The following is a 24,762-nucleotide window of genomic DNA, read 5'->3' on the forward strand; positions in this document are numbered from 1 at the left end:
CCTCCTCCTCCTCCTCCTCCTCCTCCTCCTCCTCCTCCTCCTCCTCCTCCTCCTCCTCCTCCTCCTCCTCTTCTTCTTCTTCTTCTTCTTCTTCTTCTTCTTCTTCTTCTTCTTCTCTTCATTCTCCTCCTCCTCTTCCTCCCTTTCCTCCTCCTCCTCTTCTTCCTCCTTTTTCCTTCTCCTCACCCTCCTCAAAGAACAGTAGTATTTCATTTTACTCTGGGTCCCTGGGCTACCTAGTCTCTGGTTCTTGATCACCCAAGCAGTGTTGGGTACAGGTTCCATCTTGTGGAGTGGGCCGCAAGTCACAGATATTCCTTGATTACTCCCATTACCTTAGCATATCTTGCAGGCAGGACACCATTATAAATTGAAGGTTTTGTGGCTGGGTTGGTGTTTATGTTTTTGCTTTGGTAACTTGCAGAGTACCTCTCTGTCTAAAGATAATAGAATGTGGTGGTTGGGGTTCTATGTAGGCACCAGCTCAACTTCTCCATGTGAATGAGTTGGGTAGGTGTTGTCCTCAGCAATGGGCCCTAGCCAGTTTGTAGACCTATAGTCGTGGCAGAAGCCTGGACTGTTTGGGGGATTCCCATGAGATTCCTTGGGCAAACAGTTTCAGTGGCTCTTTCTTCCCAGACAAAGATTCAGTTGCTTGGAGACTAAGTCCTGATCCTGTGTACTCCTGAACATGGGCCTGGGTCTTTGCTCTCTCTGTGGGGTGTGATAAGAAACAGAAATCAGGTGGAGGTCGCCTAGGTATGACAAAATGCATATCTGCCATTGGTCCTTGGTACACGCCTCTGGGTTATCCACGCGGTGGCACTTGGAGAAAGCATTGAAGCCTTGATTTATCTTTTTGTCTTTGTTGTTTCTAGTTGTTTTCACTCAAAGGCAAGAACATACTTTTATGCTTATGCCACAAAGGGACACATGAAAGGAACAATAGCACATTCTCCACATGTGAGCACACTTGAGGTCTCCTCTGGCGCCGAGATCTATGGGACATGGGCACAAAGCTCCCCCCTGCAGCTGATGGATAGCCTTCTGGGTGGAAGTCCCATGACTGGGGAGGGGCCCTGCTGATCCCCACGCAGTGGACCGTCCCCACCCTCTCATGAGACTCTGTCCCACCATTCCTAGGATGCCATAGACGTTACCAGCAGGGACAGCATGTGCACATTAAAGAAGTGAAGTGTTTGAAACCAGTGGCCCGGGTTTGAGTCCCAATGTGGGCACTTCTAAATTGCGTGGACTTGTGTAAGTTGCCCAGTTTCTGTGAGGGTTATTGCATCATTTAGCTTCCTCTCTGGAGCTCTGGCTCTCGCTGGACATCCAGGACTCAGGGAGACACAAGAATGCCACAGTCCTGTGTCCCTCCGTGGTGCCAAACTATGCCTCCCACTCCATGCTACACAACATGAATTTAATGTCTCCTAGTTTTGAAGACCGAAGTCCAAATTCAGTTTCATTGGGCTAACGCCGAAGTGTCCGCATAGCTAGATCTTTCTGAAGCCTTTGAGGGAGAGCCCACGCCCTGCCTTTTTACCCTTCATGGCCACCTATGTTCCTTTGCTTGTGGCTTGCTCTCCCGTCTGCAGAGTGTGTCAACCCGGTTTCAGCTTTCATCATCTCAGCTCCTTTGACTCGTGACTGCACCATTTCTATCCGGAGACCCACCCAGGATCATTCTCCATCTCAGGTCCTACATTCCAATTTCCACTGCAGGATAATGGCTACAGGTTCTGGGAATTAGAATGTGGATGCCTTTATGGGCTAGCCTGCCACACCATCCTGCACTTTTTTTTTTTTTTTTTTTTTTTTTTTGCCTGGAAGACAGGCTTGCTAGAAAGTCCTTCATTTGAGCTGGGAGGTGAATGCATGAATGAGTGAAGGCATGCTTTGGGTGGGGGCTTCAGGGCATTAGGAATCTCCCAGAGGGTATTCGGTGTAGAGGGCATAGTGTATGAGAAGGCACGGTGGCTTGTCCTGAGATAGTCAGCACAGGGTAAGGCAGGTAGAGTGTGATGGCTCAGCAGGAGATGCCTCGGGACAGAAGGTGGCAGGTCGTGTAGAGCCTTGCAGAACGCTTTTAATAGGCCTGCTTCTGTTTCAGAAGGAAATTAGGAGATAGCTAGTGCCGTTAACTTTGGAGTCATGGCTTGTGTTAGATTCCTGTGCCGCCACACTTGATAGAAAACCATAGAAAAGGCCCTAACCTCTCTTGAGACTTGGAAATAACTACTTCAAAAGGCACTTTTGAGAGACAGGCAGCCTTTGAGGTTTTCAAAGCACATACTCTAGTGCCCGGGATAATCCAAAGTCAGGAGGAATTTGTCACTAATGCTGTGGTTACTTTGGCAAATATGGAATTGCTGTAGGTGATTGACATGAAAGTTAGCGGGGACCTTTAGGTAACTGTGTGGTGGTGCAGTACCACATCAGACTGGCCTCTGCACACATGTCATGGGGAGATGTGGGGACTGTGGACGGGCCACTCTGGGTGTCGGCATAGCACTAGGGCTGCTGAGATACCGCGAGAGGGGAAGAGGCTGAGTCAAGTGGGTGTAATAAGGCCCTGGTGGCCTTGGGGTGCTTATGAGATGTCCTTGTTGTCCCCACCTGAAATGCTTCACAAGAATTATAGAAGCCATCTTAGGCCAGTGCCTGGACCTCATGTTCCTGGACCCTGTCCCTTCCATCACAGTGACCAGGTCCTCGGCCCCTGCTATGGAGCAGATGAGCTGGGCAGAGTCTGTGGGAAGAGACTTTCGATGGTGATGCAGCTTAGTTTTGCCTCATGGTATTAGTGGGATGCTCTGCATCCATGGACCCCTTGTCTCAGCTTTCCAGAACGTTCTGCTACCATGTTCCTTACAAACACCTGTCTAGTCACGGTGGCACAGGACTCAGAGAGTCTTTGGGTTTGAATGAAATAAAGTGGATTTCCTGAATGGGATGGTCATGGGGAGAGCGGCTGCTTAGGAGGGAGTATGAGGGAACTCTGGGTTCTGGAGCCACAGAGAAACTCAGAGTCCCACAACGCACAGGCACGGGGTCTGAGAACTGTGTGTCCTCCACAGTCTGTCCTCATAGCCTTCATACATCCTCAGGAGGAAGCCAGTTCAATGGAGGGCACCATGGTGAGACCATGATTGTTATTGTATTCATATCTTAGCCTGCAAAGGCAGTGGAGGAAAATATATTTCAATGCCATGTTCAAAAGAGCTGTCATTTTTGACATAGTAAATGAGTTTTTGGAGAATGATGTAAGAATGTTACTCTCAATGTGTTCTGTTTCCTTTAGTTCAGATTGATGCACGATGCAGGAAAATTAATCTAAGCCGAGCTTCTGCATGGGTGGAGGCTCTGAAAGCACGGGTGTACTCGTGCATGCGCACACACATGTGTGGGCACACACACACGTGGGGCCATACACACACACGGGGGCATATACACACACACAGGGGGGCATATACACACACACATACACACGGGGCCATACACACACACACACGTGGGGCCATACACACACACACACGGGGGCATATACACACACACACACGTGGGGCCATACACACACACACGGGGGCATACACACACACACACACGGGGCCATACACACACACACACACGTGGGGCCATACACACACACACACACACGGGGCCATACACACACACACGGGGGTATACACACACACACATACACACACGGGGCCACACACACACGTGGGGCCATACACACACACACACACACGTGGGGCCATACACACACACACGGGGGCATACACACACACACACACACACACACACACACATACACACACACAAATAGCAAATCAGAACCACAGGGCCAGTTTCCTTTATATACATTGGTTCATCCCGGGAGTCTCTTTTAAAAGGTCACACATGGTTTTACAAGGAGGCTGGGAGAGAAGAAACAAACAAACGTGACTATGAAACCATGAGTGATGAGGCAGACACACTGATAAGTCTCGCCCTTTGTCCCCAGTGTATCACAGTGACATCAAGCTTTGTTGGCCTGCATCCTGCTCAAGGCACCTCTTAGTATCAGGGCCAGGTGTCCTCACAGCCAGCAGACTGTTTATGTTCCTCTGCCATTCTCCTCTCCCACACTGACGGTTTCTTTCTCTTTTTCTCTTTTTTTTTTCTTCAGGAAAAATCAATTGGTGTCTGACAAGGCCGGTGATAAGCCAGATGCCCTGAGGCTAGGTAGGTGAGGCTCATCCCTCTGCTGTCTAGGTAGGTGAGGCTCAGCCCTCTGCTGTCTAGGAAGAGGCAGGACTCCAGCTAAGCTTGGTGAGAGACTCTTCGCCATCCTCCTCAGGGCCATGGTGCTCTGTTCCTTCAGTGTCTCCATCTACTGCCTGCCTTTCTCCTCTGGACAGTTCTGAAAAAGAGGAATTGGTTGAATAGGTGGATGTAGTCACACATGCTGGCAACCCCAGCACTCAAGAGACTTAAGACAGGAGAATTCCAAGTTGGAGGCCAGCCTGGGCCATATGCCAAGACCCTGTCTCCAAAACCAAGTCAAACCAACCAACCAACCAACCAACCAACCAACCAACCCACCAAAGAATAGATTTTTTCCCCCAAACCAAACCGGACCAGCCAACAGAAAGTAGGTTGCTTGTCTCTGAACCTGTATAGCACAGCTGCAGGCAGAGGGGCTCTTTGGGAACATTTAGGATGTTTCTGATAGACAGTTATTTCCAGACCAAGATATGAGATGCCCATGCGTGGGGTGGCGTGTCCACTTAAAAGGTTCAGAAACACGATTAAGGTATAAAATACATTCATAGGGAAGTGCGAGGGGCTCCGCCTCTGCGCACAGGCCTGTGCGGTTCACACAGTGGCTACATCTGTGTTGCTGCGCTCTGAGATCCAAACAGAGCGTATATTTCCACTTTAGCTTTGAAGCGATTTCTTTCTGTCTGTAATCCTCGAAGATGGAGTCTGGCAGAAACTCGAGTGGAGGATTGACAGGCAGGGTTGGACGTGAAAGGGGAACTTGAGTGCTCTTGAGTCTGCCCTCTTCCGGGAAGCCCGCCCCTGTACCTGCTGGCCTGCTTTTTGGTGCACAGACGCTATTCAGTCACTCTGCCGCCCTCTCCCTTTCAGACATTCCTTTTCAAGCTGTAGGAGGAGAGGTGCGCTCTTAGAAGTTCCTGGGCTGGGCGTGGAGCCGGCCATGAGCTTTCATCTTGCTGAAAGTCCAGGCCGGGGCTCTGATCATGGAGGCAGGCTTGTTTATGCTGCATGAGACACTTCAGAGGTCCCAGGGCCTCAGAAATCACCAGGACCCCCTGACGGGGATGATGTGCCCCTGCCCAGGAAGGGCAGCTTTCTGCCCATGGCTGTACAGAGGAAAGGAGAGTTGAGAAACCCTGGCATTCAAAGCCTCGGGCTTATGCAGCTCTTGAAGCTTTTCCGATGAAAGCAGCTCGTGTTCAGACACAAAGCAGCTCAGTTCCCAGCCATCAGAACCCCTTTTGGAAGGGAAGCTTTTGGCAGTTCCCAGAAGCCATTTGAAGTCCTGTCTGGAAGGAGGGGACGGACCCTCTGCTGCTGGCTCGGAAAAGGATTCAGACAAAGCGAAGGAAGTAAAGGATGAGGACAGAGTTAGGGAAGAGAAACACAGAAAGGGTTGGGGGACAAGGAATATGGGGTGCAGGAAAGAGGCATTGCATTCTGGGAGAGGGTCCGTGTTCCCTTCTATTTGCCTTGGGTCTTGTTTAGGAGCTTCATCTGCAGCCCCCTGCAGGCATAGGTGAGGCTTTGCTGAAGGCAGGCTGCTCAGTGGAGAACATGTTGTGTTCTTGAAGGGCAGAACTGGATGGCCCCAAAGAGAGAGGTGTCCTCCCATAGAAACGTGGGGCCTCGGGAGATACAGGAGGCTGGTTCTGTGTTGGGCCCTGGGAGGTCCATAACAGAGTGGCATTCGGACCAAACTTAGGAAGATGGGCCAGGTTTTGCCCAAGGGAGATATGGAAGGAACTTCGCAAGTAGAGGCAATGATGAGGGTGAGAGAGGCTATGGAGAGAGGAGCAGGGCCACAGGGGAGTGAGTGTCAGGACGGGGCTGGAGCAGCTGGCAGGGAGGATTCTGAAGGCTGTGCTAAGGTTTGGACTGAATCGCTTGGCGCCAGGAACTGCTGAAAGTCAGGGCTATGCATTGAGCTGTGTAGACTTGGCACAGGATGGATTTTAATGTCGGAATCCCCGGAAAGGGGCTTGTGAGGAGCCCTTAAGAAGGTCATGGCAGAGGGATAGAGCTCTTCTGTCCCTAGTCATCCCTCAGAGTTTCAAGACCTCACATGCCACCTTAATGGGCTGCTTCCTCTACCTCTCGTGACAGAGTCCATTGTCATGCTCTTTGCTCCTGAACCTTTGCCCAGATTCCTACTCCAGCACATTTCACCCCTGTGTTTGGGGCTCTGTCTCTCTTTCTCTGGGCTGGGATCTCTTGGAGAACAGAATGGTCCCTTCATCAGTTCTGGGCCTCTCTGTCCCATGTTGTCTCCAGTATATTAACTATGGGTATTTGATAGAGGATGCCCGGTGATACAGACCTGTAGTTAGATTTCTTGGAAGTCTAAGAAAAGAGGATTGCCACGAGTTCAAGGCCAGCCTGGATTACAAAGTGAGTTCAAAGCTAGAGTGGCTTAGTGAGCCCCTGTCTTATGATAAAAAGTGAAAAAGCAAGCAGGGAGAGCTTGGGCTCAGAGGCAGTACCAGATCACTTGTATAGCACACACGAGGCCCTGGGTTCAGTACTCAGCTCTGCAAATAAACTAGTGCTTTTGGATAAATAGAGAAGAACACTCTTTCTGGGACAATGGAGAGAGAAGGGACAAACATGAGATGTTTGAAAGATGGGAAAAATCCAGAGGCTGGAGCCACAGTGGGTGGAGAGGACTGAGGTTCCGTCTTGGGACACTAGGGTAGGGGTGAGGGGATCCTTATCAAACCCAAATTTTGGAGGACTGTTAAGTGATGGGGGTTCCCAGTGGGTACCCTGGGGCCAGTAGGAAGTACCAGCTTACTGGTAGAGATGCCACATCTGAGTAGTTCATACAGAAGAGAGCCTGATGGCCGTTTCCCTGTGAACTCAGCATCAGCACCATGCCTCTCCCTCTCTTTGGATCCCACTTGGAGGGAAATGTGGCTCTTTTTCTCTCTCTCCACCCACATGCCCCTCCTTAATCTTTTCTCTCCAAAGCGTATAAGAAATGGGAAAACCAACCCCTAGCTCCCGTTCAACCACACATTCATAGGCCGACCTTAAAAATAGCATTCTCAAACCACTGGCATTTGCAGGCAGTTTGGTGTCTTGGCCAGCATGTCATTCCTCAGTGCTTCATTTTCCCTTTGCATGATGGTCTTGCCACATCTGGGCCTGAGGCCTGCAGTGTGGTCCTGACCAACTCCCTGTGCTGGGCCAGGTCCTCCCTGCAGAATCCAAGGGAGGTTTCCGGCTCCACTGCCCACCGCCATCCCTTATGTCTCCCAAGTCCTGCTTCCTCGCTCCTACTCTGCATCCCAGACTCAGCTCATGGCTGAGCAGAGTATGCGGTTGTCCCCTCCACCCCCAGTGTACCAGACAGAGGTCTCCAGATGAGCTCAAGCTCTGTTCCTCTCATTTCTCAGGAATCAGGCCGACCCCAGGCATCGAAAGGAGCCCTTCAGGCCTGGTAGAGTCTCTTCGGTTGCTCTGCCTGGTAGACTGGGGCCTCTGGTGCCCACGGTGAGATAGGCCACATGTTTCTGGTCTCTGCTCTCCCCATGTATCTTACAATGTCTGCCTGTCAGCCCTCACTCACTATCTTAGGCATGAGCTGCATCTGTTCCTGTGGAGTCAGGGGCATTGCTTTGAATGTGTGTGTCTTTATTTGCTATCTCATCTGATTTCTTCCCTTTTCTACACAGTGCCATGTTTCTAAGATCTATTCACATTGCTGAAAACATCTGCTTTCTATTTCTGGTTATTTTTATAAGGCCTTGGTCACAGGGTAACGTTTCCAGAGATTTAAACTAAGAAAGGCCTCATTTAAATCTAGCTTCTTACTTAAAGTTCAGCCTTAAAAATTGCCTTTGCTGATTTCATGGCTATAGAGGATGGATTTTTGACATTTTGACCCTACTTGCCATCTCTCATCCCCCCTCTCTTCTGCTGAAACCCCTCTTACCAGCCCCCACTCCGATGTTCATGCCTTGTCTTCAGTGGATTAGTTTTCCTTGTGTGGTGGCTGGTTCAACCTGATGGGGAAGGAGGCTGCTGAGTAAGATAGATTCAATCAAGTGTGAAGTTGTCCTGAGATTCCCCTCTGCCCGCCCGCCACAGTGGCAGGCCCACCCTGGCAGTGTCTCTGTGGAGTATGTCCTTAGCCTTGCCAGCATGCTTACCTAGGGGTCCCTTCTGACTGGAGAACAAGAGGAGGCAGGGTACCAAATGGTTTACAGTCAGCCTGGTGTGTGTCCTGCCTCTGCCACTTTTTTCCTGTCCTACTTGGGACAGCCACAGCACTGCCTATGCCTCATGTCCTTGCTGTAAGTAGGGGCAGCAGGAATCAGGCTCTCAAAAGGCCAAGTTGGGGTTGGGCGGCACAACTCAAATGTCCAATGAATAGCACTGAGAATCGTAAGAATAATACTATTATTTTTGCAGAAATATGACTCCTTTAACGCCAGCCTCTTCTTCTCATGTGTCCTTGGGTGACAGACTTGTGCCTCCTGCTGACCTTTTATAAAGAGTATGTCAGAGCTGGGTCTGGCTGGGCCTGGCTCACTGGCTGTAGATTCTAAGGCCCTGGATTCACTCTCACTTGTGGCACATTGAGAGAGCGGTGACCAAGAGGAGGTCCCCTCTTTGCTTTCTTTCCTGGTGGGGGAGGCCTGGGGCCCCATGTGGAGGCTGTCGTTCAGGTTGAGATATTCTCAAATTTTCCCAAAGTTCTCAGTGTGGCGGCTGTATAAGTGATTTCCTGTTCCATTTCCCCTTGACCCACGCCATGGCCATGTTTTCTTCCAGAGGATGTTGAGGATGAACTCATAAAGGAAGACATTGTCCTGACCCCACCTCCATCATTGCTCAAGCTGCAAACTGTATCAAAGCCAATTGATCTCTCATTGGCAAAGGTAGGTGTCTGTGCAGAGGTGTAAGGAGTCCTCATTAAATATAACTGGACGCAAACTTCACAACTTTGATGTTTTTGGCTCCATGGTCCTTTTTCATTATAATATCTTGGACACTGTTGAAGTGGGAACTGGGATGTGATATATTAAGAAACCTGAACCGAGGCTCAGGAAGACTGTTTTAGTCCTAGCTGCTCTCCTGCCTCCATGAAACAGACTTGGGTCTTCTGGGTGGACCCCGTTGCCATCCACTTAGCCAAAGAGTAACAGTTCCAGGACTGTGGAAAGACTATGGGAAAACTGTCTTCTTCTGGATGCTGCAAGACCCTATTCTTCTATGGCCCAGAGCTGCCTCTCCTGCTGCAGTGGGACATTAGAGAAGTAGCTGTCTTGTGAGACTGACTCTGGGCCTACACTGACTTTATGCACCAGACTCCGGGCAGCTGCAGAGCTGGAAGGACAGGAAGGGCTGGAAGTTTGTCAGCATATCCAGGTTTGAACCTGTGGCCTTTTAGGTGGACCCATGACAGCAGGACACAGGTTCCGTGCCTTATGGCCTTCTTGGCAGAACTTCCTGTGCTCCTCAGCATCCTTAATTGCCAGGGTGGCTCACCCCTCCTTTGGCTAGAGGCTCCTACAGGATGAAGGGTTGTTCCTGTTGTTCCATACCAGCCTTTCAGCCAGGATCCATAGGGAAACCTAGAAGTGTTTAGAGATACAGCCAACTTCTTTCTTGTCCCACTTAACTGTGTGTTCTCGGCATATAGATCCTGATGTAAAAGATTTTTTCTAGAGGTTTTGTTTCCCCTTCCTTTCTGTTCCTCTCTGTTCCCTTTCCAGCTTTTGAAGTTACAGAGGGCTAGGCACATGGAAGGGGCCCTGAACCCAGGTACCATGCTCTAATCATCTATAGCCACAGGACCATGGGCCTCTGGACAAGCACATCCACTTGGTGCTGAGCCCTTAGAGGCCCCCAGAGACTGCCCAGTAAGAGCTGCCCCAAACCAATCTGAGAGAATGAGTTTCACAGATGGAAAAGGACTTGCTCAGGCTTCTGGGCTGTTAAACACACGGTGGTGACCTGGAACTATCAGTCTTTGACCAAGAGAATGTCAACAGGATCCACCCAGAAGACCCAAGTCTGTAGTTTTTAAGCGGTTGTAAGAGCATTCCAAGCACACTCATGGTTTCACTTGGCACAGAAGGGGGACCAAACCCTGATGGATGAATTCATTATCCAGTGTGCTGTTGGCCACATTTGGTGATGACAAGTAGACACATGTCTATGTCATGCAGTTCCTTGTTCTAAAGGAAGAGATGAAAGAATTGATCTTAGTGGATCCAGGTCCACAGGAGGAGCCTGACTTTGAGAGCAGACACCATAAATGGGCCAGAGACCAGCCTGCTGGTCCTAGAGCTCCTAGAGCCCTCTCAAGGCTTCAGAGTCCCCCACCCCTGGTTATGAAACTGTGACTGAAAGCCATAGACTATCCTTTTGGGTAGCAGAGGGTAGGGCCCATATCAGCATGAAGCATTGGTACTGTAAAGCAGACAGAGGTGTGTGGATTACTAGAAGATGGACCACAAACTGACTGTCCTCTGAGGTCTAGAGATGCTGGAGATCTGGAAGAATGGAGACATGGCCTTGGGAGGAGGTAGAAATCCCTCTGGGCAGTAGAGCTTTCCATAAGATTTAGAGGGAGATCACTTACAGGTCGCGTCCTAGAGGGAATTCATTCTCTACAGAAGGCGAGAGAACGTGCTTTTGACTTTGCTCAGGGCTCTGGTCTCCGTTGGACTACTCATACTTGCTGCTGTGATGTAGAAGCAGCTATAGACAAGGTGTAAACAATGCCCATTGTTGTTAATAAAACTTTATTTACAAAACCAAGTAGGTGCCAGATTTAGTTTATGGACTATAGTTTGCCAACTTTGTGCCAGAATTGTGGCTCTGAAACCTTGCTACAAAGTGGAATCACCTGGGTTAGTTTAAAATCTGATAATAGGCCTAAGACAGGAAGTCATGACTTTCATTCTTAGCACACTATAAAAACCAAACAAACCTATGGATGCTGGCTTCTCATCCTCAGGAATGTGGATTGAGTTGACCTGGCCCATGGCCTACGCATCAGGATTATTTTTAGTGCCCCTAGATCATTTTAATGTGAGGTCAGGCTGGAAAACTTACAGTCTTTCTGAGGGGGAATCTGAGGCCCCCCAGGATCCTTGGTGAAGCCAAAGTTTTGTATTTCAAGGTCTGTGTAAAGAAAATCTTGGCCCATGTTAGCATGGGCTGGTGTGGTTTACAGATGTTCCCGAGGTAAGGAGGCCCTTAAGGTCAGGTTTATCTTCCTCAAATATGAGAAGAATGGTCTTGCAAAATAGAGACCACTGCGAGAAAATGCACTTTCTAGAACCCACAACCAACTCCTGCAGGGCCTGTGCTGCAAGCCTTGTTATTGTTTATTTTACAAACATCCAGTGATTCGCTTTTCCCTCCCAGGAGATGAAGACCCTTCTGTTTGGCTCTACCTTTTGCTGCTTCAGTGAAGAGTGGAAACTTCAGAACTTTTCCTTCAGTGACACGGCCTCATTGAAATATGGCATTGTGCAGAAGAAGGCAGGTTGCTCTTGGGGTCCCCAGGGACTCTTCTGGGGTGTCCCACACAAAGTGGGAACACCATTCACATGGTGACCTCTGAGAGCATCAGTGGGATGACTCCGTATTTACCTGGTTGTCCCCTGGGGCAGGCAGTTAAGCTGCTAGAATGAGAAGGGCCACTGTGATCCTTGCTTCGAGAGCCTTCATAGGCCAAACCTTGGGAGGGGCTAGGGGATTTCACAGGTAGAGCTGTAGAGGGTTGCTTTCAGAACATGGAGGTAAGAGGAGAGTAGGGGGGCATGCTCAGGAAATGCCAAGGCATCATGTGTGCAGAACAGATGGAGGAGGAGCCTACAGCGGTTGTCGTGGAGCCAGAGGTAGTGGGGGAAGCTTTGCACCACCTCCGGACATATTAAACAGGATAGTCTCAAGAAAGGCCTGAAGATGCCCCACTCTGAGGCTAAGGACTGCAGGAGAGCTCCACCAGGCGCATTTCTCAGCCCCGAGCCTCCCCTGCCTCTGCTGCCTAGGAAGGGCCCTGAGACTACCAGCTTCTGCCTCCTGTGGTGTGGCGAAGCTCAGCTTCTCTTTCACCACAACTTCAAGGGTACCCTGACCTATGGTTTTGACAATCCTTGAATACGGGAGCTGTCTGAATGGATGAAAACCCACTGTGGTGTCCCCAGTGCCACACCCTCTTTGTAGATAGTCTCTTTCATCCCATAAGGAAGGATGAAAAAAAAATTGACCTCTTCTTTGCAGCAGGGTGAGGCCTAGGAGTCTACACATAGGCAGCTCACCTTGCTGAAGATCCCCTGTGACTGGGGCTAGAGCTGGTGGGTGGAATGGGGCCATTTTCTTCTTTTCCTTTTTTTTTTTTTTTTTTTTTTTTTTTTTTTTTTTGTTTTTTTTTTTTTTTTTTTTTTTTTTTTGGTTTGTTGAGAGTTTTTTCTCTGTAGCTTTGGAGCCTGCCCTGGAACTAGCTCTTGTAGACTAGGCTAGCGTCAAACTAACAAAGATCTGCCTGCCTTTGCCTCCCGAGTGCTGTGATTAAAGGCATGTGCCCTCACTGCCCAGCTCTTGGGGCTGTCTTCATGTGTCTTTCTCTACAGGGTGGTCCCTGCGGGGTTCTGGCGGCTGTTCAAGGCTGTGTGCTGCAGAAACTCCTGTTTGAAGGAGACAGCAGAACCAACTGTAATCTGTAAGTCGGTGTTCATCTTCCCTTCCCAAAGCTTCTTTTGAGTGTCCAGAATAAATAAGCAAGGAAGCGTGGGTGTTCCCTGATCGTTCCCATTCCCTGGAGGTCAAGACAGGTGAACACAGCTAGTTGCAGGGCTCCTGCTGATCTGGTTAAATGGACATGGTACTTTCACTTCTAGGAGCAGGCAAGGTTGGTGAGTTGTGTTTTGCTCCACAGGGCAAGTAACTGAAAATGGCTTGGCAACTTTACTGCCTCTTCAGACCCCTTCCTCAACCATAAGCATCTGCTGACCTCTGACTAGGTCCAAGGCTCCCCCGCCCCCGCTTATCTCTTCTCTGTCAACAGCCAGAACTGCACATTCCAGCTAACTCCACTGTGCATGACTTTCTCCCCGTTGTGGCTGTGTATTTTCCATTTCACACACAAGGTATTTGCACCTAGGCATCCCTGCTCATTCATCTTCATGTCCTCAACACGTCTAGAACACCTCTGTGCAGTGAGGGAAGCCAGTGCTTTCTCTCCCTCCTCCCACCAGCGCTGCCAACCAAGAGGTTTGAGATTTGCTATTGATTTCTCATGAGGTCAGCACTGTCTCTGCTGTCCAGAAGCACTTGACACTCCTGATGTGACAATATCTGCTGAGTTTGGGACCCTTGCCACCCTCAGCAGGACCCTTGCTATTTTCCTTCTTAGCTTGGACCAGAAATCATAGGGTTGTGGTAATGGTGCCCTTCCCCTCATTGCTGCTATAGTTGAACAGGAAAGCCAGACAAATGGACAGGTGATGATAGGCCATGCATGTTGTCAGGGGTGGGAGAGCAGCCTCCCTGCAGGTCCGTTTGGATCTTACTGATGTCTCCCGAAGGAAGGAAGCTCCTTACTCTCTCTCCTTCACACATGCATATCATACTTTAGTTCCTTTACATTTTCCTGCTACTCAGCATGACCCTCCGATTCTTTCCCTGTGTACCCAAGCAGTTTGTCTGCTGGCCCTTCTCTCCACCCTTCAAGGATGGCCTTCCTTGACCTCTGGGGGGCTGGTAAACCCATGCCTTGCTTCTAGTTACACCACCACTCACTGTATACTTGTTCTCTGGTGCGGTTAGGTGTCCATGTCTGCCTCCTCCTGAAGAAGACAAGCCCCATGAGAACAGGGACTTACTTCCCTGAGCTGCCTGGTCCACAGGCTGGTTCCTGGAATCCAGCACAGTCCCTGGACCACAGGGCAAGCCCTTAGGATTTTTGTTGAATGAGTGGATGAACAGTGAATGAGTTGTTCAGACAAACAGGGAGGAGAGGCAGAATGGTATTTCAGTAAAGAGAACAAGATGTGGAAAGACCCTAGGGCAGGGAGAAGAACAGAGGTTGCCTGAGGTGGCCAGGGATGGGGTAGGGCCAGGCAACCAGACAGGCCTATGAGCTCTTAGAAGTTTAGGCAACTTTGAGTAAGTCTTGGCTTTGGCCTGTGTGAGTGCTGTCTTTTGATGCCTGTCAGCCCAAAGTCCTTCAGAGTCTTTCTAGATCCCTTGCTTTGGACTTCTGGGGAGTCATATACAGATGGTTTCCCAGTAGTCGGGATGCTGTGTCCTGGAAGTGGGATGCTGCCCAGGATGGAAGCTGTATGGAAGTTGTAGTTTCTCACAGCCCACAGAGGATGGGAGTCAGAGCTGTGAAGGCTGGAGGCCTCTCAGGTTGGAGCCTAAGGTGCTGCTGAGTCTAGAGAAAACCCTACCAAGTGGTAGAAGGTGAGGGTCTCCCTCACTGGCCTCACTTGTTTAGCGCCTGTCAAGCACTGCCTAGACCTGTAGCAAGACTCTAACTGCTCTTAATAACAAAACCCAGAGCCGGATATGAGGATAAATGAATAATAATAATAATAATAATAATAATGCTGAAAGATCAGAGAAGTCTATGAAATCCTCAGACCGAATGAGGTATCCTGTCTCTACAAATCCTCAAACTGAATGCCATCTTTATGAAACTGCAGACTGAATCCTGGGTTCCTGTCTCCTCCCCCTTATATTTCTCTCTGCCCAGCCATATCACTTCCTGTCTCCACCTCCCTAGTGCTGGGATTAAAGGTGTGAGCCACTACTGCTTGGCTCTGTTTCTCTTTTAGATTTGATTCAATTTTGTGTACTCCAGCTGGCCTTGAACTCACAGAGATCCGTCTGCTTCTGCTTTCCAAGTGCTAGGATTGAAGTTTTGTGCCACCATTGTCTGGCCTCTATGGCTAATTAGTGTGGCTAGCTTCTCACTCTGATCTTCAGGCAACCTTCCTTCCTTCCTTCCTTCCTTCCTTCCTTCCTTCCTTCCTTCCTTCCTTCCTTCCTTCCTTCCTTTCTCATAGAAAATTTTTCAAAAATGTTCATCAACATCCCTAGAAACTGCATGTCAAAAATGCCATTTCAGAAGGCAGTATTGACAAATACTTTTAAGCCCCAGCATGTATTACCAGAATGTCCAATAAAAGGAATTTTAGCATATTGTGAGTGAAAGCCAAAACTACTATAGGTTCACTGGAAAGTGCATTTGGTATATTTCTAGTAAAGCTCAATGTTCAAACTTTACTTATTAAAGTACTAACAAAATATCACCACATAGGCCTAATCTGTGCACTGCTGCGTGGGTGGCTTTCCAGGGCTCTGCTGGGGAGAGTAGAAGGAAGGAGTGTGGCCTTCACTTAGAGCTCCTGAGTGCTGGGACCTGGGAAAGAAAGTGGGCTCACCTGGACAAAAACCCAGAGACCCCACCTGCAGTATCTGTATGTGGGCCCTGGGTCATGAGGGGCACACCTGGAGGGAGGAGGGAAGTGGCTGTTGGGACTGTGCTCTATGTGGGAGCTGTAGTGTTGGGGGCTTGTGTTGTTTGGGGGATTGTGTAGGGGAAGGTTGTGTTGTATGTGGGACTGTGCTATGTGTTTGAATTACTGCGTGTGAGTTATATTTTGTGAGGAAAGCTGTGTTGTGTGTGTGTGATAGTTGTATTATGTATGGGTTGTCTTTCATTGAGGGGGTTGTGCTGTGTGGAGATCATATTTGTATGGGAGTTATGTAATGTAGAAAAGTTGCATCGTATGTGGAATTGTATGAGTACGAATTTTGTTTTATGGGATAATTGTGCTCGATTTGGGAGATGTGTTATACGTGAGATTGCATTGGTTGTTAGGTTTATCTTGTGTATGAGTTATGTTACATGAAGTTTGTAGTACATGAATTATATTGAGTTGTGCTTTGAGGCTGTCTTGTGGGTTGTTTGAAGGTTGTATTATATGTGGATTATATGGTATGAAGATTAGGTTGTATGACTGCTGTGTTATATGTGGAAATGTGTTGGAGGGTATTTGGGTATGTTATTTGAATGGTTCATGTTTGTAGGAGGTTTGTGGGTTTGTTTGTGGGTTGTGTTACGTCAGTGGGTTATATTCTGTGTTGGGTTGGGTGACGTTGTATTTGTGGGTTCTGTGAGGGTTGTGTTGTGTGGGTAGGTTTTGTTGTGTGTAGTTTGTACTGTGTGAGTGTATGCTATTGTGTCTGTGGGGTCTGTCTTTGGAAGATGATGAAGCTGATTTTCTTTGGGCCTGGTAGCTCTGGATGCTGTTCATTATCCCTCTGCATCCCATATCCCATCCCTGTGGTCCTCAGGCTAAGAGCACACAGCATTCCTTCCTACTCAGTGAGAGGGAAGCAGGAAAGCTTGGTTCAGCTCTCTGAAGTCCAAGGAAACTTACAGAGAAATGGTGGAGGGGTGATCTGTGAAAGTCCCTAAGGCCCTCACAGCCGACCAGCACGGACTCTTGATTGACAGAGGGCTCTAGGTAAGGGCTCTGATGCACTCCCCAGTCTCTTACCAGGGGTGTGGTACCACTGCCTTAGGGAGACAGCTAGGGATGGGGAGGAGAACCACTGGGACCACAGGGATTAGTCTAATACTGATAGAAGGACAGAGCAGGGGACTCTTGTGGGCCAGGAGGAGGTGGAGGAGTGCCATTTGTGGTTTGTGCCTCTGCCTTGCTAGTGTTCTGCAGGTTGAAGGCTATGCTTGTTCAGTGGGTGTGTGTGTCCCAAGGGAGGAAGGAGGCAGAGTGCTGGGGGTGGGGTGACAGAGAGCAAAGGACTTGGGTTACCGTGGAGGAGGGCTCACATCTCTGAGTTAGTAAACACCCTTAAGTTGCACTCCTTGAGAAAAAAAAAAAAAAAAACCACCACCAACAACAAAAACCTTCCATGTAAGTGAATAGGCCCATTGAACTCAGCCCATCACGGTACAGATGGGGGAACTGAGGCCCATAGATGGAGAGCTGATAGCTCAGAGTCAAAGTTGGCACCATTGCTGAGCCAAGACTAGCCTGTGACATCTTGCCTGTCACAGCATGCTCCTGCACACTAGAAGCAGTGGGGACCAGAGATGGCAGGAAGAGATGAGGTTGTTGGAGTTGGAAATGGCTGATGGTTGCTCCGGTACTCTTTAGTTCTCTATGCACAAAGGGCTTCTCAGCAGAGCATCCTGGGCCCCAGTTTAGTAAAACTAGTGCAGAAGACCACAGAGAACTGCTCTGCAGTCAGTCTGTGTGTGTGTGTTGGGGGGGGGGGTTACAATTATGTCTGTCTTGGATCTCCAGCTTGAGTGACTTAGTGCCTGGTACTGGTGGACAGAGTCATCCATGTTCCTGCCTGGGCTGTGTATGCTCGGTGGCTTTGAGGCCGGAGTGCTCCCTCTTCACGCTGAAATTCCGTGTTTTTAGAAACTGCCCAGCTTCATAAGAGCAGGGTTGGGGTGGGGAGGACAGCTGCTCTTTTGACCCTGGGACTGTGGTACTTCTCAGGGAGCTCTGCCAGCCCGAAGATCTCCCATATGTGCGGCTCCTGGGTTGGGTTCTTGGACACTGGGTCTAGAGGATCCTGAGAAAGGATCAAGGCTCCAGGAGAGTGTAGCCGAGGGTGGGTGGCCCCTTCAGGGAAGCCAGGCAGAAACAAATGGAGCTTGGCGAGGCCATGTGTTTTCTGTGTGGCTGTCTGGCCTCATTACGGCTCAGTCCATCAGGCTGGCAACTACTTCGCCTCAGTTCGCCCGGCAAAGCCAGGCAGCAGGATGTGGTGTTTTTCCACTGGACAGGAGCTATGCAGCTTGGCTCATCCCCTGCACAGGCCCCAGGAGAGCCCTGGGGCTGGAAAGGCCTTTAGAGGCTGGCAGGAATGCAGAGAGAGGATCTGGGATCCTGCCCTCTTACCATACTTCCTTTCTGAAGTCCACAGCAAGAGCACTTGAAGTTCACAGCAGGAACACTTGCCTTGGCTCTCCAGATACAAGGTCCCTGTGGCCCCCAGCCAGCCAGCCCTCTGCCCTTCCTCAGAGGGGCAGAAATGAAGGAACTGTGGCCTGGACACACTCTCCTGCTTTATCTAGAACTTTCTATAGGCTTAGCTCATGTAGGTGCATCTTTGGGGACAGGTGCAGTTGTCTCAAGATAATTAGGATAGAAGCACCTGTTTTCTCTGAGACACTTGGGCGAACACAGGTTTCTCACCCAGCCCTTTATGGGCACTTCAGCCTGCACTTCTGGAGGAATTGGGCTCTTGAAGAAACTTCTATTGTAAGAGCCTGGCTGGGGGCCAGATTTCTGGTGGGAATGTGATAAGTTTGTCTAGGTAATGTAGGGCCTTCTCTGTCACCAAGGGATCGCCAGTGAAGCTATCACCCAGTTACTGGTGAGGGTCAAGTCCTGGCTATGTAGGCAGCTACCAGTGACCCATCCACCTGTCACCTTTGGGATAAGTGTGTGTGTGTGTGTGTGTGTGTGTGTGTGTGTGTGTGTGTGTGTGTGTGAATGTGTGAATGACATAGAGAGCCCCAACAACTCTGGGGTAACCAAAATGACAGAACAGCAAGACTGAAGAGGGCATGGGACTCCCTGCTGCCTGGGGACCAGATACTGACCACAGACCTCTTGACTGCTGGTCACTGCACTTTCTATGATCTACTGTGTTATTTAGAAAATGATCTCTCGAGGTCTCAGGAAGCCACGCCTTCAGAAAGATGGAGAAGGCCAGGCTGAGGCGGGAGCTGCAGAAGCTGCTGGGGAAGCTGACAGGGAGAGTGAAGGCTCTAGAAACAGGCCCGCTCAGAGAGGCAGCAGGCAGAGCCAGTGGGAACAGGAGATCCTGGCCCAGGGGAATGCTGCCTTGATCGTGTCACAGGTTGCTTGACAGATGGGCTGCAAGGCAGGAGGCAGGTCATAAAACCGTGCTTAACTCGACTCTCCCTTGTTCCCCTTCCCTGTGACTTGGATACATCACTTCATCCCCAAGACTGGGTTCTTCACCTTGAAGAGGATATAGGGCAGAGCTCCTGGGCTGTTTGTTTCGGTCTCATGAAATGATGCATAGAGAGTCCTTATCATCAGGGCCAGGCTCTTGCTAGGACTCCTGTACTAACTTTTAAAATCGTGAATGACGGGCTGCAGAGATGGCTCAGTGGTTAAGTGGACTTGCTGCTCTTCCAGAGGACCGGTGTTCAATCCTCAATACCCACATGGCAGCTTACAACTCCAGTTCCAGGGGATCTGACACTCTCTCATAGACATAAACGCAGAGAAAACACCAATTCACATGAAAAAAAAATCTTGAATGTCATTGTACTGAAAAGTTTCTGAGGAAGGATTGTGTGCTTCTGCCATCTCCTTCAAGTGTGATACTCCGAGGGGGTCCGTGGCTCCTAGACTGTAGGTTAGGTTCCCCAGCCATTGGTGTCCCAGGCAGTGTGCTTCTGTTCAGACAGACTTTTATACATTTTCTACCAGGCAAGGGTTTTTAATCTGGATGGAGGTGGGGTCACTGTGAGGAGAGGTCCCACGTTGAACATGTTGGTGACGGTGTTCTGTGAGGCTGCAGGTGATCTAGGAGCGGTAGGAGGGGAGCAGCCGTAACGGTTTGGCGGAGCACAGGCGAGAACAAGGGAGACGTGAGATGCAGGCACGCAGCGAGACAGCAGGGCTGTCATTTGGGGAGCCGTGAAGCCTGTTTGTTGTTTCTGAATCCAAAGAATTACCATCCAGTCCTCTCGCCTGTTGTTTGCCCATCTCTCTACCATCCAGGCAGCTCTGTCCCTGGCATGGCCTCTCCTGAAATCCAGAGAACTGTTTATTCAATGTTATTTTCCTAGCAAGTGCTGACCCGGGTTGGTGCTCCCAACAGCGTAGGCCATCCGGTTTGGCGATGATATGGTCCCCATTTCCTGTGAGAAATATGACAGGCTTCCTGAGTCAGGCGGTCCCTGGCTTATTTTCTCCCAGCCTGAGCCTCATTGCTCGTCCTGCTGCCCCCGCAGCCTTGCCAGTGCAGGAGCGCCATGTCAGCAGGGGTCAGGTGAACCCCCTGTCTGTGGATGTGGCCCATGTGGTGACACTGGTGGCGATGGAACCAGTGACTGAAAACTCCTCATGCATCAGGGACGAGGCTCATAGGCACTGTCTTGTTTAAGGCTCCCAATGCCGAGGGGAGCTCACTGTCACCGCCAGTTTCTATATGGGGAAACAGAGGCACCACTGTGTTTTGTCACCTTTTGTTTTTAAGTAACTAGATTTTCATTTTAAATAACAGCCTGCCTGTAGATGCATGGCTCTTTGTCCCACCATGGTAGCTGCTTCCTGGTCTCCTGGTTTCTCTCCTCTTGCCCTGGCAGGATGGGTAGGTTCCAGCACTGTCTTGCTCAGACATCTCAGTGTGGAGGTCAGGCATTTTTTTTTTTTTTTTGGTGAGTGAAAACCCGGAATTCTCCTGTGTACATTTCTTTGCCTTGCCCCCAGCAGGTCTTCCTCGTGTTGGTTAAGAAGAGATTCAAGCCAGCTTCTTCAAGAATGTAGGGAGCACCGCAGAGCAGAGAGGAAAGCCAGGAGCTTAGCACAGAGGAGCCCTGGAAATGTCAAGTGGAAAGAAATGGCTATATTTGGCTGCTGCCTTCCTCCCTCTTACTCTTGCCGTGTCCCAGGAACCTCTTAGTCACCATTTTTATTGCAGGATGGCTCAGCGGCGTTAGATGTGGTGACTGAACTTCCTAAAACTGCCCTGTGTCTGCATGTTGCCGCCTCTCTCTCTCTGACCTTCCTCTCCTGCGCCTTCCCCAGGTCCCGGAGGTCCAGCCTAGCAGCCTTTCTCCTTCCCACTTTGTCCTATGCTTTCCATGAATCTCACAGCTTCTCAAGTGGTCTGAGGAGTGGCAGCCCCATCCCAGCACAGCCACTGCTGCCAGTCACACACCTGTTTCAGCACCCCTACAGCCATCCCTGAGTCTGACTTCCTCACCCAGAACTTGTATTTACATAGTCAGCTAGTTAGGGTCCTGGCTCCTGCTCACTGTAGTCTCATCTGCCCCTAGCTATTGGGACTGGCCACGGCCAGGGCAGGAGAGCGCCTCACTTCTGCCCATTGTGGCAGCAGTGCCAGCGTATTCTTGGCCTTGTCAGAATGAGAAGTCCTCTTACAGTTCACGTCCAGGTCTCGCCAAGCCTCTGAGGTCCTTTTTGCTCCTGCAGTTAATATTCCTGTCCCTAACCTCAAGGCTGTCCCTCAAAACTCCTCCTATGGTCTTCATCTGTAGATCGTACAGACCCTGAAGCTTAGCTAAGGGTCCCTGGACTGCAAGGAAAGAGGAGGCATGTGCAAAGGGGCCACCTAAATATGTCTGATAGGGCACAGATACGTCTGTTCTGCCCTGTGTCTTCATGAACCTAAACATGCTCCCTTTCTCATCAGCCGGCTGCAGCCCTCGGACGCCCAGAGGACCCATTGCCTTGCCCTGGCCATTGCAGACATCTTGTGGCGTGCCGGAGGGAGAGAGCAAGCCGTGGTTGCGCTGTAAGTGCTTCTGGGGGTCACGTTGCATTTAATGCCCAGCTGATAGCTGAGGATGTCCTGGTCTTGGACAGAGAATCTGTATGACTCATGAAGGAGGATATGCTCCTACCTGCTCACCACCCAGGACTTGGGAAGTACAGGAGAAAGCCTGTACCCAGGCCCTCAGTTCCTCAGTGTTTCCCTGATCCTGAGGCCACAGGCTGAATCTGTGCCACCATCCAGGACCCCAAAGCGTACGTCCCCCTGTGTCACTTGGACCTCATTCCAGTGAGGATGAAACGGAGAGGTGAATGGCAGAGGCTGCCACTCAGATCCAGGATGCTGTTACCTTGACGACACCTCCATCCTGCCCTGCAGCCCCTCAGGGTAGAAACATCGCTTTGCTCCAGTTCTGTGACTAAGCTGTGATAAAGGGGGTGGTTTGGGGAACCACTTTGGTTCCTTTAGCATAGTGCTTAAGAAAGGGGGCTCTCTACAGCCGACTCTGAAAGCTGTGGCTTGCTGGATGTGTAATCTTGGGAACTGGCCTCAGCTCTCCATTCCTCATTTGTTGACTTGATTAGAAAATGGGGTGACAATGATAACTTAATGGTTGTTCAGAGCTAAATGAGTATGTATAAATAAATGATGTGTATTAAATATAATAATGTTATCAGTATGAATCTTTTATTAATGTAAATAAATGGGGGATAATAAATGTGATGTGCTTAGGGCAATACCTGGGCATCACGTGAGTTGTGCTTAGGGTGGTCGCCTACTGCTACCCACTCTATGCCAGGCAATTGATTCACATAATATAGGCACGTAACCTATTTGGCAGCTCTAAGGGCAGATGGTCAAGAGCTTATAAAACCGACATCCAGAGAAGAAAGGTGGTGTGTCCCAGGCCACATAGAAGCTGGTGGCAAGTGGGTCCCACCTCAGATGCTACTCTTAATCAGGACTGCATTGGGCTACACACCCATTGTGGTTGCTGGAGGTTGTCTCAGTGGGGGTGGGGAGGAAGGCTTCTAAGGGGATGGCTGGAATCCTTGCCCTGCGTGAAGACAGTGGCAAGCCAGCAGTCCTTCCTCTGCAGACGGCTTTGCCAACTGTAAGGGAGAGTCAGGTCTCCTCCTGCCAGACGTAGACGTGGTTCTTCCAAGCTCACCCACCACTCTCTTTTTCCATGCCCTGGACTCAGGGGTGAGTTCATAGCAGGAAAAACGAGAAACCCTTGGCTCTGTTCTCCCTGGAGCTGCCACTCCTGTCCTCATTTATTTCACGACACGTGTGGGCTTACTGGCTGGAGGGTGTGCCCTTTCGTCTGGTCGAGGACTTACGCACCTTCTTTTCCTTTTTAGGCCTTCAGGAACGCCACACTTCAGTCCAACAGGGAAATACAAAGCAGATGGAGTCTTAGAAACAGTACGGCTTTCTGGAAAACTATCATGCCACCTTTGGCTTTGTTTGGGGACTAGCTCCTTTCATAGAAGTAAATCCTCCCCCAGCTGGGGCTGGCTGGCCATCCCTGCAGCCCAGGCCCCCAGAATCCTGCCCTTTGGGGATGGGGGATAGGTGGGTGGCTTTGGAGATTGACTCAGTGTCTCCTTGTCACCTCCACGTGCTCAGGCGTCGAGGTACCCTAGGTGTTCTCAGTGCCCCGTGTGCGGTGTCCCCCCCTGTGTCTCTGGTGTCTTTTCTAGGATTCTCGTGGATGGGGAGAGGCATCGGAGTGTAGGAGGTGGGGGGGAATTGATGGCGTGGATTCTCGTGGATGGGGAGAGGCATCGGAGTGTAGGAGGTGGGGGGGAATTGATGGCGCAGAGCAGCAGCCGTGGGCCCAGCCTCAGGGAAGGGCTACGGAAGCAGCAGGAAAGGCATCTTGTATTATTGAAAATGCAGACCCAGTGAAGATACTCAAAACTTGATACCCTTCACCGGCTATTTTTATTTTAGCTGATTTGTTTCCTATGATCTAGCCATGTGCGCATGTGACTCGTGAACCCTTGCTTGATTGGGTGTTTTCTGGACATGTGTTTTTTGCTGACCTGCTTGAGAACAGCCTGTTAGGTTTTGACCTGGACTGGTGTGGTGACACGGAGAAGTGGTTCTTCCCTGCCCCTCCTCTTCTTTGTCCCACCCTCTAAAAACTGGGAGCTGGATGTTTGTGAACCATGACCGAGGTGTTAGGGGGACCCTACAGGAGTTCACCCACTCACAAGACTCCATGCACTTATTCATTTTTTAGTAGTAAAGTCAGGGCTATAGGCATTCGGCACAGTAGGGGGACATGTAGCTCATTGTGTGTGTGTTTCTTCACAGCTCACACTGTATAGTCTGACCTGCACTGAGGACCTGGTGACTTTTCTCCAGCAGAGCATACATCAGGTATGAGCAGTGGTTTCCTTGGTGGCATGAGCATTGCTAAACTTCTGAATTTCCTTATGGAAGAGGGTGGTAGGTGGACTAGTTAGTGCTCTGGTCACCTCCACCCTGGAGCTGGCAAAGAAACTGAGCAGAATGGGCTGAGGGAGGCTTCAGAAGTATGGGTGTGGGTAGGAGGCACAATTTCCATGACAGTCTTGCAGGCTGGTAGTGATCACAGCCCCAGGGAGCTGTCACAACTGGGCTGCAGCTGGGATTAGAAGCTGAGGCTTGGCTTTTAGGGCTTTCCCTCTGCTGAATAAGCAGCCACCCTGGAAGGCTGTACTCTGAGTCAGCAGAGAGGGTTCTAGGACAAGCTGGGAGGTGACAAGAAAGATGCTTCCTTTGTGGAACTGGAGGGGACCCTGCTTAGTACAGGACCTCACCAGTGTCCTAGGGAGGCAGGCTGAACCGTGCGGGGCCTGCCCTTCACTGCTGGCTCATGGCCTATGGCTAGGTTGGACGGGAAACATAGGGGTCTTCTAATCCCAGTGGGATAAAGCCTTATGGAGTGTGTGGAGGAAGCATCGTACATTCCAGGGGCAA

The 24,762-nt window shown here is 50.1% G+C and overlaps 1 protein-coding gene and 1 long non-coding RNA gene across 5 annotated transcripts in view; one reads left to right on the forward strand and one right to left on the reverse strand.

Moving 5' to 3' along the window:
• Mindy4 (MINDY lysine 48 deubiquitinase 4) overlaps window positions 1-24,762 on the forward strand; it is a 110,408-nt gene that overhangs the window by 49,344 nt on the left and 36,302 nt on the right. For all 4 annotated transcript variants that reach the window (XR_007594172.1, XM_050155433.1, XM_050155431.1 and 1 more), the window contains exons 6-12: window positions 4,178-4,233; window positions 9,052-9,158; window positions 11,659-11,775; window positions 12,870-12,958; window positions 21,709-21,810; window positions 23,154-23,217; window positions 24,115-24,180. Coding sequence is in view for 3 of the 4 variants with exons in the window: in XM_050155433.1 (XP_050011390.1) it covers window positions 4,178-4,233; window positions 9,052-9,158; window positions 11,659-11,775; window positions 12,870-12,958; window positions 21,709-21,810; window positions 23,154-23,217; window positions 24,115-24,180 (601 nt within the window). In the remaining variant the exon portion in view is untranslated. The remainder of the gene's footprint in view (window positions 1-4,177; window positions 4,234-9,051; window positions 9,159-11,658; window positions 11,776-12,869; window positions 12,959-21,708; window positions 21,811-23,153; window positions 23,218-24,114; window positions 24,181-24,762) is intronic.
• Window positions 4,250-8,503, reverse strand: LOC126509502 (uncharacterized). The gene is made up of 3 exons (XR_007594173.1): window positions 8,427-8,503; window positions 8,210-8,279; window positions 4,250-4,411 (listed from the first exon to the last, which is right to left on the reverse strand). It is a non-coding gene; the product is annotated as an uncharacterized lncRNA (long non-coding RNA).

The sequence above is a fragment of the Alexandromys fortis genome, unplaced genomic scaffold (genome assembly GCF_014885135.2).
Source record: "Alexandromys fortis isolate MF-2015 unplaced genomic scaffold, M_Fortis_MF-2015_v1.1 scaffold_93, whole genome shotgun sequence".
Lineage (NCBI taxonomy): Eukaryota > Metazoa > Chordata > Mammalia > Rodentia > Cricetidae > Alexandromys > Alexandromys fortis.